At 36.0% G+C, this 13,063-nt stretch overlaps 1 protein-coding gene across 2 annotated transcripts in view; it reads right to left on the reverse strand.

The window, feature by feature from the left end:
• The window catches only part of LOC123539987 (snaclec A11-like), a 74,996-nt gene that overhangs the window by 13,678 nt on the left and 48,255 nt on the right, over positions 1–13,063 (reverse strand). For both annotated transcript variants that reach the window (XM_053526737.1, XM_053526736.1), the window contains exons 6-7: positions 11,413–11,504; positions 718–811 (exon numbers count right to left, since the gene is read on the reverse strand). In XM_053526737.1, the coding sequence (XP_053382712.1) occupies positions 718–811; positions 11,413–11,504 (186 nt within the window). The remainder of the gene's footprint in view (positions 1–717; positions 812–11,412; positions 11,505–13,063) is intronic.

Consider the following 13,063-nt stretch of genomic DNA (forward strand, 5'->3'; position numbering starts at 1 on the left):
AAAGTATAAATCACAGTGGGATTCGAACCAACGCGACAATGGAAATAAAAAGAATCGCACATGTATGGCTAACGCTCTATGTACGGCTGGTACTAATCTTCTACTTCAAAGTAATTGTTGCAGTTAGTATTATTATATAAAAGTGTGTACTTAGATAATGATAATTATCGATGACACCCCCTGACTTGGACTCGTCCAAATAGTCACTCCGAAGTTATCAGACACGGACTGTAAAATGGATGATGGATAAAACATTTTCCCATAGTCACCTACATCTTTTTGTATTGATTGGGACTGATCAGTTTTATTTTATAAATCTGAAATACAGGTTCAGAAGATGTTGTTTAAGGATTTTTTGTAGCTCTAGTGGCCATGTTTTTAACAAGTTGGAATCATTTGAATAATCTTGGTGTCACCAAAGAATCATTTGAAATTGGGTCAGCAGTTTCTGACAAGAAGATTTTTTAAAAGTTCTTACAAGATAATTATATACATTTGTGTATTTAGGAAAAGGTGACTTCTGGTCGCAATGTTTTCTAATGAGTCAGCTTAATTTGAATATTTGTAAAGGGTCACCTACTGTTTATCCACAAAATGTGTAACAGGTTTTCCTGCGTATGGGTAGTGTAACAGTAGGATCTTTTTATGATATCTTTTAAAATGTCAATTTCATGGCATATTGTATTTAAAACAGAGTAACAAAAGTGCCTCCCTTACAAGGCTGATTGAGTGTCATTTCCAAAAAATTCTGTTCTGCCTCATCATGGACCTCCACAAGACCTCCACCGGCAGCTAGGGTTCTGCAGGCATCCTGTGTAAAACATTAATGTTAAACATCAAGTTATCAATTTGATAACTTTGGAAAATCAGATATGTCAAATAAGCATTTGTTTAACATTTCTTAAAAGAAGCATTTTACGAGCATTTATTTCAATATCTTATATTGTGTATTATATAACACACTAAAGTTACAATAAAACATAGCTATAAAGTTGCAAAATCCATTCAACTATCTACAATTTCTTACGACATAACTTATGTTGATTTACATATTCCAGAAAAGATAGTTTTGTTTTTTTCCTTTCCAATACCAATACTATATATATACTGCACAATAATCATACAGCAATTTAGATGTAGAAGAAAAACTTATGTGTACAGTACTATTTATTTATTAACTTTTTCATCATAATTGTTATGTACAATTTATTTAAATGCAAAATACAATGCATAATGCTTCGTCAGTGGTATCTGTAGTTTGTCAGCTACTAGTACGTGTCTGTGCAGTCCTGTGGTCACATTCCACAGTCACAGTGAAAAGCATAAATTTTTCTAACCATTAGGCCACACCAAATTGATGTCTTTGTCATAGGACGCCATTTTAACAGTACATACACTCAACTGATATTTTGTTATTTTCAGCGTTCTATATGAACGTGTAACCACCAATGATATACCAATAGTCTAAAATCATGAATAACTGCTTAAATCCTATATTTGCCCTATATGTCAGTCCATTATTTTCTCAAAACCTTGCTCTTTGGTCTCCTATTCATCATTAACAATTACTAACCTGTCACCCGTAACTAAATCTCCAATGCTCGGATACTATGTGTAACGCTTCATTACACATGATACCTGGTCATTGTAGTGATTTAGTTACATGTTACTGAGGAAATATTATATATTTGAATAATAAGTATTTAGGATATTTATACTTGTTTCAGGTTAGTACAATTTTCCTATATGATAAAGTAAAGTACATTAATTATAATAATTCATAGAAACTAAACTTAGCTTTCTATAAAGTATACAGTTGCACTGAAATCTCGAGTAACAGATTTTTAGTCTGAATAGATACATGTATATATGAACTTTGACCTCGTTTGATACATAATTTATGTTTACATTTTACTATCATCGTATATTTATTAAGATCATAACGCTTCATTACACATGATACCTGGTCATTGTAGTGATTTAGTTACATGCTACTGAGGTAACATTATATATTTGAATAATAAATATTTAGGATATTTATACTTGTTTCAGTTGTCTATCTGGCATTGACACTCTACAAAATAAATCTATGCCGACTGGGCTACGTCGACATTGGTGGTTAATCTGTGAGGAACTAAGTCGTCTTGAAGAGACACCAGTTTCCAGTGATGCCACTAGATAGTCAGCTTTGATTATTACAAACATGGAATTCTACACGTATATTACGTAGATATTTCTATTTGGATGTTTACAACATACATGTAGTGTTGCAGTGAATTTGAATGGTTAATCGCAGAGCGGCATTTGAATATTACCAATGAATCTTTCTTCCCGCCATAGTGTACACTACTGATTGGATGTCACATGTCATATGAATTACCTGACCTTGGAGGTCACACCTGTTGATTGGATATTATATCCGCCATCATAACTGTTTATAAACATAGACACGTGTTTACATTCTTACCTTACCGGACCGGTCCATCTTACGTTACGTTTTCCTAGGAACGTTCAACTCGAGACGTCGAGTTACTTTGTACGTTTTCGTCAGAAAAGCTAGCTTTCTTCACGAGGAGGATTACGTTTTTCATCTTCGTTGGAGTATGACACGGATATATGGAACTTTTACTTAAAGTAGAGCCAGGAACTGACATTTGAATTACCAGTGCTATATAAGTTAGTTTATAGTGTGAGTGTTTAGTTTTATATGGATTAATTGGATTATTATGCCGACTGGGCTACGTCGACATCTTGTTCTTCGGATTTTTTTTTCAAAAATATTTGGGGCGAGCGAGCGAAAAATTTTTTTTTTTTTTCAAATCATCATTTATTGAAGCGAGCGAAGAGCGATGAATTAAAAAAAATCGCTTGTGTCATTTTTATCACCAAATCAAGTGTATTTCTATTCATAAGCCGGAAAAACAAATGTGTGTGAAGTAACATTCAGACTGCATTGCTTTTGGAGTATTGAATGTTTAATGTGTGATGCATACAATAAAAAGTAAGAAATATATCAGCGCTTTTATTATTCTGAAATATCTTATTTATCCCATATCATTTTACAATTTTCTCTGCTCGTGACATTAGACCTTTTAACCCTTGAAGTGCTGGACAACATGTATCTATTACAAATGCAGATCACACAGCACTCTACTGAACCTGTTAATCTGTGGTGGTACTATTCGGTGCCAATTAAAGTCTGCATGCTGGGTTTTACTGTCAGAAATCAAATGAAAATCCAGCACTTTGAGAGTTTGACTATACAAAGTAAACAAAAACAAATGTTGACACTTTTGAGTGAAATATAAGCAAATGTCTAGAATTCCTGATGTATTGTCATGTACCATCTTTAATATCACTCAAACCAAATAAAGAATTGTATCTAACAATCAACAAAAACAAAAACCTGCGTTTTAGAAACACACATAACCCCGGCGGGTTTTACACGACTGTATCTGCGGAAAGATTCACCTTATTGTATAGTGCAACAGCCCTAACATCTCTGTAAAACTGCAGCTTGGGGAAATCTCAACAGCTGTTGCTGAAAATACCTGCCGTTCGTCATCTCGACATGAGATAAAAAAAAAAAGACATAGGGGCTGCCATTTTGTTATGCCCGATTTTTAAAGTAATCGAATATTACAAAATTTAATCGAATAAACTCATACTACCGGGGTAGGTATCCCTTCTGTGCGGTAGGGAGACTACGTAGTCGGACCAGTGACTTTATTACATGTTCTTCCGTTGCTCCGATAAATTACAAGCAAGGTGCGTTTAAACTTCGGAATTTCCACTTTTTTTCGTTCCTACTGATTTCGACCCAGCGCAAAAAAATACGCCAGGTGTGGGCGGTCAAAAAAAAATTAAAATATTTTTTTTTCATTTCCTTTCAAATTGGTGCGGGAAATCCGACGAACAGGTAATCAGTTTGGTGTGGCCTTAGCATTAGATAATTCTTTTTTATCTTATTTGCATATGTATACAGCATTCTGTGTGCTGTATATATATAAACTATTTTCAACTTGACAAGAATTTGTAACAGAGTTACTAAGGTCCCCATCTCCTAAGGACATACTTTCAAAAAAAACATACTGCATGCCAATACTGCATCTTCTAAATAATAGGGCAACATACTAAAAGTGTATGTAAAGTCGTAACTATATAGCATATCATTTATGAAGTTTGAAAATGTCTGGAAATCTAAAATAGGTGAATGCTTTCAAATGCTAATATAATGTATCTGTATTTTAAAGATTTAATTTGATATCATTTTCAAATTGGTAAAGAAAAACAAATAGATTATCATAAAAGAGGACCAAATGGTTCTAGGTCACTCACCTGAGAACAACTTGATCAAATTTAATGAATATCCTGCTTAAAGTGCGACGCCTTTTGCATAGGCAAGGTATTTCTTTGATTTGACCAGGTGACCTTTTGTTGGGTTTAACGTCGCACCAACACAGTTATAGGTCATATGGTGACTTTCCAGCTTTGATGGTGGAGGAAGATCCCAGGTGCCCCTCTGTGCATTATTTCATCACAAGCGGGCACCTGGGTAGAACCACCGACCTTCCGTGGCTTCCTCACATGAAGAATTCAACACCACGAGTGAGGCTCGAACCCAAATCGGTGATTATGGCAAGTGATTAGAAGTCAGAATCCTTAACCACTCGGCCACAGAGGCCCCTCCAGGTGACCTAGTCTTTGACCCAACATGACACATATTTGAACTCGATCTAGCTTTCAACAAGACAAACATTCTGATCAAATTACATGAAGATCCACTGAAAAATGCAGCCCCTATTGCATACACAGGGTTATTCTTTGATTGGATCAGGTGACCTAGTTTTTGACCCAACATAACCCATATTTGACTTGACCTAAATTTCATCAAAGCAAACATTTTCATAAAATTTCATGAACATCATGCCTAAAATGTAGCCCCTATTGAATTCACAAAGTTTTTCTTCGATACTACTGTGTGACCTAGTTCTTGACCCCAGATGACCCTATTTGAACTCGGCCTAGATTATATCAAAACAAACACATAATGCAAACCAAACCTGCCTAGTCATTACGGTCTAGTCCTCTGAAAAAGTTCACCACTGCTGAACAAAACCGGTCAGGGAAGATATCTAAACCAACAAGTGAGCATGTCTTCCATGGCTCACGCCCAGCCACATCATACTAGAAGCAACCCTACTTGGGCCATGGAGACATGCTCCGCAGCAACTCCAACTACGAATCCCACCTCTGGGAGTAACTCCAGCATCGGCAACTATCTATGCAACCTTACACTTGCCTCTAGCTACGCCAGCACGACAGTTACCGCGGGCACTAACAATACAGCTCCGCACAACAGAGAGTGAAAGTGGAACAACTCCAAATATGAGGATAACCTTAGACATATCCAATATATGTATGTTTCTTTAAAAATAAGCAACATAGATCCTAAGTATACATGTAAAGTCTCAAGTCATTAAAGACTACACACAAAACGTGAAGTAATAGTATATCAAATAAAATCATTGAAATCATGCAGAATGACCCAGAGACAGCAAATAACACAAAAATATAAGATGTAACAGGTAATACTCTTGGATCTACGAGCTTCGTACTCAACCCAGTAGGGATCAATATTTACGGATAGAATGGGAATACTTAGCCATTTTATTTATCTTATATCAAAAGAAACATTCTGATCAAATTTCATGACGATTCACTGAAAAATGCAGCCCCTACTGCAAACACAAGGCTATTATTTTATTTGACCCGATGACCTAGTGTTTGACCCAACATGACCCATATTTAAATTTGACATAGATTTCATCAAAGCAAACATTGTGATCAAATTTCATGAACATCCTGCCTAAAATGTAGTCCCTATTGCATTTACAAGAGGTTTCTTTGATTTTACTGGGTGGCCAACATTTTTGACCCCAGATGACCCCTATTTGTACTCAACCTAGGTTTCTAGATTTCATCTAGCCAACCATTGTGATCAAATTTCATGAAGATCCGGTAATGCAGCCCCTATTGCATACTCAAGGTTTTTCTTTGATTAGACCTAGCGGCCTTTGTTTTGACCCGAGATTACCCATATTCAAACATGACCAAGATTTCATCAAGGCATCATTCTGATTAAATTTTATGAATATCCAGTGTAAAATGCAGTCCCTATTGCATACACAAAGTTTTTCTTTGATTTGACCGGGCGACCTAGTTTTTGATCCGAGATGACCTATATTCAAACCTGACCTAGATTTCATCCAGACAAACATTCTGACCAAATTCCATGAAGATCAGGTGTAAAATGCAGTCCCTATTGCATACGTAAGGTTTTTCTTTGATTTGACCTAGTTTTTGACCCAGATGACCCATTTTGGAACTTGACCTAGATTGTATAAAGGCAATCATTTTGACTAAACTTCATGAAGATCAATTGAAAAATACAGCCTCTATCGCATACACAAGTTAAACGTTGACAGACGACACACATCGAACGATCACAATAAAAGGAGGTAATTAATAAAAAAATGAAATGTAAGACACTTATGTAGTACTAAACAACAGGGCCATGAAGGCCCTACATATTGCTCACCAGAGTTGATCTGGCCTACTGACCTTGTTTTTTAACCAACATGTGCCAGTTTCTAATTTAACCTAGAGATCATCAGGACAAACATTCTGACAAAGTTTCATCAAGATTGAGTCACAACTGTAGCCTTTAGAGTGTTCAAAAACCCTGTGACCTAGTTTTTGACCCTAAATGACCCAGATTAGAACTTGACCTAGCGATCATCAAGACAAACATTGTGACCAAGTTTCATAAAGATTGAGTCAAAACTGTGGCCTATAGAGTGTTCAAAAACTTTTCATTTGATCTGGCCAACTGACCTACCTTTTGATCCCGCATGATCCAGTTTCAAAACTGACCTAGAGATCGATCATCAAGGCAAACATTCTGACCAAGTTTCATAAAAATATTGGGTCACATCTGTGACCTCTAAGAGTATCCACAAGCTTTTCCTTTGATCTGGCCTACTGACCTAGTTTTTGACCCAACACGACCCAAAATTCAACCTTGACCTAGAGATCATCAAGACAGATATTCTGACCAAATATCAGAAAGATTGAGTCAAAACTGAGGCCTCTAGAGTGTTCACAAGCTCTTCCTTTGATCTGGTCTACTGACCTACTTTTTGATTCAACAAGACACAGATTCAAACTTGGCCTAGAGATCATCAAGACAAACATACTGACCAAGTTTCATAATGACTGGGTCACAAATTTGGCATCTAGAGTATTCACAAGCTTTCCCTTTGATCTTGCCTACTGTCCTAGTTTTTGATCCCACATGACCAAGTTTCAAACTTGACCTAGAAATCATCAAGACAAACATTCTGACCTAGTTTCATAAAGATTGGGTTACAAATGTGGTCTCTAGAGTGTTCAAAAGGTTTTCCTTTGATTTACCCAGGTGACCTAGTTTTTTACCCCACATAACCCAGATTCAAACCTGACTTATAATCAAGACAAACATTCCGACTAACTCTAATGAGTTTCAAACTTGAACTGTGGTCTCTAAAGTGTTGACAAGATTTTCCTTTTATCTGGCCTACTGATCTAGTTTTTGACCCCACATGACCCAGTTTCAAATTTGATCTAGAAATCATTAAGGCAAACATTCTGACAAAGTTTCATAAGGATTGGGTCACAAATGTGGCCTATAGAGTGTTCACAAGCTTTTCCTTTGATCCTACTGACCTAGTTTTTGACCCAATATGACCCAGTTTCGAACTTGACCCAGATATCAAGACAAACATTCTGACAAAGTTTCATAAAGACTGGGTCACAAATGTGGCCTCTAGACTGTTCACAAGCCTTTACTTTGATCTGACCTACTGACCTTGCTTTTGACCCCACATGACCCAGTTTCGAATTTGACCTAGAGATCACCAAGACAAACATTCGGACCCAATTTCATAAAGATTGGATCACAAATGTAGCCTCTATAGTGTTCACAAGTTTTTCTTTTGATCTTGCCTACTGACCTAGTTTTTAACCCAACATGATCCAGTTTCAAACTTGACCTAGAGATCATCAAGACAAATATTCTGACCAAGGTTCATAAAGATTGGGTTACAAATGTAGCCTCTAGACTGTTCACAAGCTTTTCCTTTGATCTGGCCTACTGACCTAGTTTTTGACTCCGCATAATTTAGTTTCAAACTTGACCTAGAGATCATAAACACAAACATTCTGACCAAGTTTCATAAAGACTGGGTCACAAATGTGGCCTCTAGAGTGTTCACAAGCTTTTCCTTTGATCTGGCTTACTGACCTAGTTTTTGACCCAACATGACCCAGCTTCAAAGCTGACCTAGAGATCATCAAGGCTAACATTCTGACCAAGTTTCATAAAGAGTGGGTCACAAATGTGGCCCGCTAGAGTGTTCACAAGGCAAATGTTGACGGACGACGCACGACAGACGCCGGACAATGACCGGTTTAATTCTACTGTAGGTCAATACATAGCTACACTACATATCAACCTAATGTTTTGCAACCACAGTAATGCTGCATTACCTATATATATCATTAAGTTAAAACTTGTGTCTGGGTTTGCTTTCTACAAGTCTACAATTGTTAATAGCTTTTTATATCTATCAAATTATCAATTATCTTACTTTGAACATAATTTCATTTTTAAATTAGTGTGAAAACTGATTTAAAAACACATGTATTGCACTTTATCATATAAAAGGGAGGTAATTTCATGTACAAAACAAGACAGTTAACTTGAGTGCCTGTTACCTTGACTTTTGCACATGCCACAATGTCTTGTAATGGTGAATATTTATGCCAAGTTATTTGAATATACAACAATGCATAAAAAAGTAACGGAACAGACAAAACAAGAGCTGTCACTAATGGTGACAAATGCCCCCGCAGCACCTTGACCTTTGACCTGGTGACCTTGACCTTTGACCTGGTGACCCCAAAGTCAGTAGGGGTGGTGTACTCAATAAATACTATCAGCATGTAAAGTTTGAAGGTCCAGGGTGCAGTGGTTCGTGAGTGAAGTGCCTTCATGCAAAAAGTTAACGTTGTGACGAACGAACGAACTAATGAAGAACGAACGGATGGACAGTTGAAAACTAATATGCCTTTCTTCGGGGGCATAAAAATACCGATAAATGTCCAAAGGTGACCTTGACCTTGGAACTAGAGGTCTGGGTTTTGCACAAGATAAATTATCTCATTATGGGGAACATTTGTGCCAAGTAATTTAAAATCCCTTGATAAATGGCAGAGTTATGGACCAGAGAAGAAACAGACCATGTTAACCTTTGACCTCTAAGTATGATCATGACCTTAGAGCTAGGGATCTGGACCTTGCGCACGACACATTCTCTCATTATGGGGAACATTTACGCCAAGAAATTTCAAAATCCCTTGATAAATGGTAGAGTTATGAACCGGACACAAAACAGACCCTGTTAACATTTGACTTCTAAGTGTGACCTTGACCTAAGAGCTAGAGGTCTGGGTCTTGCGCAAGACAAGTCAACTCATAATGGTAAAACATTTATGCCAAGTTATTTCAAAATCCCTTCATGTATGGTAGAGTTATGGACCGTACACGAAGTGTTGCAGATGGGAGGAATGAAGGAAGGACTCAGCCTATTATGTTCCCCTAATTTTCTTTGAAAAAGGCCTGGGACAAAAAAAAATATAACAATACCCAACTGACTTCTATATCTTTTACATTTTACCTCTCATAAGTTTATACAAAAATGTATTAAGTTACACAACATTATGTTAAAGATGAACATTCAAAGACTAAACTACATGTATTTATATATTTATTTAGCTTTAGTGACAAAAATAAAACCAGGTAAAGTGTGGGAGAAGACCTTATAATGATGCTACGGATCAATTTTGAAGAAGATCTATCAAGTGGTTCGTGAGAAGATGTTCTACTTAAATTAAATTTCGAGAGGTCCTTCTAATTATGCTAAGATAAAAGGTTGATGAAAATCCACCATTCATTGTTTAGTTTTGGTCTAGGGCCAGTGTAGATAGAGTTCTGGGACAAAATATTAAAATATTAAATTTTGCTCCGAAATTTTTTGTCAGATTTTTTTCATATCATTTTTAGCTCATCTGATTTTTTGAAAAAAAATGATGAGTTATTGTCATCACTTGAGCGGTTGTCGGCGTCGGCGTCGGAGTCGGCGTCGGCGTCTGCGTCGGCGTTGCCTGGTTAAGTTTTATGTTTAGGTCAGCTTTTCTCCTAAACTATCAAAGCTATTGCTTTGAAACTTGGAATACTTGTTCACCATCATAAGCTGACCCTGTATAGCAAGAAACATAACTCCATCTTGCTTTTTGCAAGATCTATGGCCCCTTTTGTACTTAGAAAATATCAGATTTCTTGGTTAAGTTTTATGTTTAGGTCAACTTTTCTCCTAAACTATCAAAGCTATTGCTTTGAAACTTGGAAACTTGTTCACCTCATAAGTGACCCTGTACAGCAAGAACATAACTCCATCTTGCTTTTGCAAGATTATGCCCCTTTTGGACTTAGAAAATCAGTTTCTTGGTTAAAGTTTTATGTTTAGGTCAGCTTTTTCCTAAACTATCAAAGCTATTCTTTAAAACTTGCAACACTTGTTCACCATCATAAGCTGACCCTGTACAGCAAGACACATAACTCCATCCTGCTTTTTGCAAGATTTATGGCCCCTTTTGGACTTAGAAAATATCAGATTTCTTGGTAAAGTTTTATGTTTAGGTCAACTTTTTCTCTTAAACTATCAAAGCTATTGCTTTAAAACTTGCAACTCTTGTTCACCATCATAAGCTGACCATGTACAGCAAGCAACATAACTCCATCCTGCTTTTTGCAATAATTATTGCCCCTTTTGGACTTAGAAAAATCATTTTCTTGGTTGAATATTATGTTTAAGTCAACTTTTCTCATAAACTATCAAAGCTATTGCTTTAAAACTTGCAACAGTTTTTCACCATCATAAGTGGACACTGTACATCAAGAAACATAACTCTATCCTGCTTTTTGCAAGAGTGATGGCCCTTTTTAGACTTAGAAAGTCATGGGTAGGACAATATTTCTATTATACAAAAAAAATCAGATGAGCGTCAGCACCCGCAAGGCGGTGCTCTTGTATTTAACTTACCGTCGAAATATTAATATGAGAATTTGTAAAAATGATACTTCATTCCTTCATGAGCCAATCATCTGTATTAAATGACTCACAATGTCATCAACATTAAAAAAGCTGTGAAATAATGGTCAGTGGGGGTATAACATTGTAGAAAGTTACATTAATAGTTTTATGAAATTGGTCAAACAATAACAATATATATATTAAAATTTGAACTTACATTGGCTTCTATCCACAATAGAACTGTTTCACTAAAAAAGTAACAACTATCTTTGTTGAGGATCCATCCTGGCGGGCATGGTGCAACAGCTTCTATAAATAAGGAAAGAAAACAAACAAATGACAATTATGCTCTTAAAGTTACTAATTACAAATAACCGTATATGTCACCACTAGTGAAAACAGTCCAAGTCATTTATAGTAGATAATGCATTTAATTTATGAGTTAAAAGGTTGTGTATAACGCTTAATTTAATTTTATTCGCTTAAATAGTCAAAGCTATACATTTAGGAAAGGTCATCCAAATCAAGGCCAATTATCTTGCCTTCGGTGGTTGCAAAACTGAGTACTATTAACTTTCTTTTAGTAGTTGCAAAATTGAGTTTTAATATCTTCCCTTTACAGCTGGCAAAATTTATGCCTTTTATCTTCCTAAAGTCAAGTCCTACTATCTTCCTTTCATTGGCAGTGATTGACAAATTCTTTGAAAATAACTTCTCCTGCAGGACGAGCTGCCTAGAATTTTCAATCGTCCTGTTACAGTTTTTATTTGTCCTGCAATTCACTTAGCAAAAATGATTTTTACAGACATCGACTTTTTCAATGTCTATTAAAATGATATATGCTATAATCTTGTTCGAAACTATCCGGTGTCTAGCTAATGCGATCATAGTGCAGTACAGTAAGGTAGCGAGAGGAATTTTAGAGTTGCAAACAATAATCATCTTTAGCTACACTTCTTCTGCACAGCTCCCGTTCTTAGATCTGATTTATTACATTTTTTGTTAAACAAGAGTTGTCGGTAAGACAGCCAATGCTTGACTGTTCGAATCGTTGTCCCAGAGGCAGGAATATTACCCTAAATGTTAAAATATCTATAGAGTTTCAATTCAGTATCTGCATTAGTTTTAGAAATAGTAACTTGCATGCAAAACTTTAAACTGAAGTTTTAAGATCAAAAGGGGGCATGATTTGGTCAAAATACATGTCAGAGTTATGAAACTTGATGCAACCATCTAGTTTTATAACCCCGAGGACACATGTGAAGTTTCAATTTTATATCTGCATTTGTTTTACAGATAGTAACTTGCACAAAAAAACTTTAACCAGAAGTTCAAAAGGGTGCATAATTTGCCAAAAATACATGTAAAAGTTATGTGACTTGACCCAGTGTGGTTGGTAATTGATCTAGAAAAAGAAAAAAATAAGTTTCATATCTATATGCCTTTATTAAAGTAATCGCTATTTGTACTTGCACGCAAAACTTAAACCGGGATTTTCTAAGGCCAAATGGGGGCATAATTTGGCAAAAATGCATGTAAGAGCTATGGGACTTGATGCAATCAACTAATTTCATAACCCTGAAGACACATGAGAAGCTTCAATTCAATATCTGCATTAGTTTTGGAAATAGTAACTTGCATGTAAAACTTTAACTAGGATTTTCTAAGTCCAAAAGGGGGCATAATTTGGCAAAAATACATTTCAGATTTATGGGACTTGACCCAGTGAGGATGGTAATTGATCTAGAAAAAAAAAATAAGTATCAAAGCTATATGCCTTTAAATGATAGCCATATGTACTTGCATGCAAAACTTCAACCAAGGTGTGACGCCGACGCCAGGGTGAGTAGAATAGCTAGACTATTCTT

This window comes from Mercenaria mercenaria, chromosome 16 (genome assembly GCF_021730395.1).
Source record: "Mercenaria mercenaria strain notata chromosome 16, MADL_Memer_1, whole genome shotgun sequence".
Lineage (NCBI taxonomy): Eukaryota > Metazoa > Mollusca > Bivalvia > Venerida > Veneridae > Mercenaria > Mercenaria mercenaria.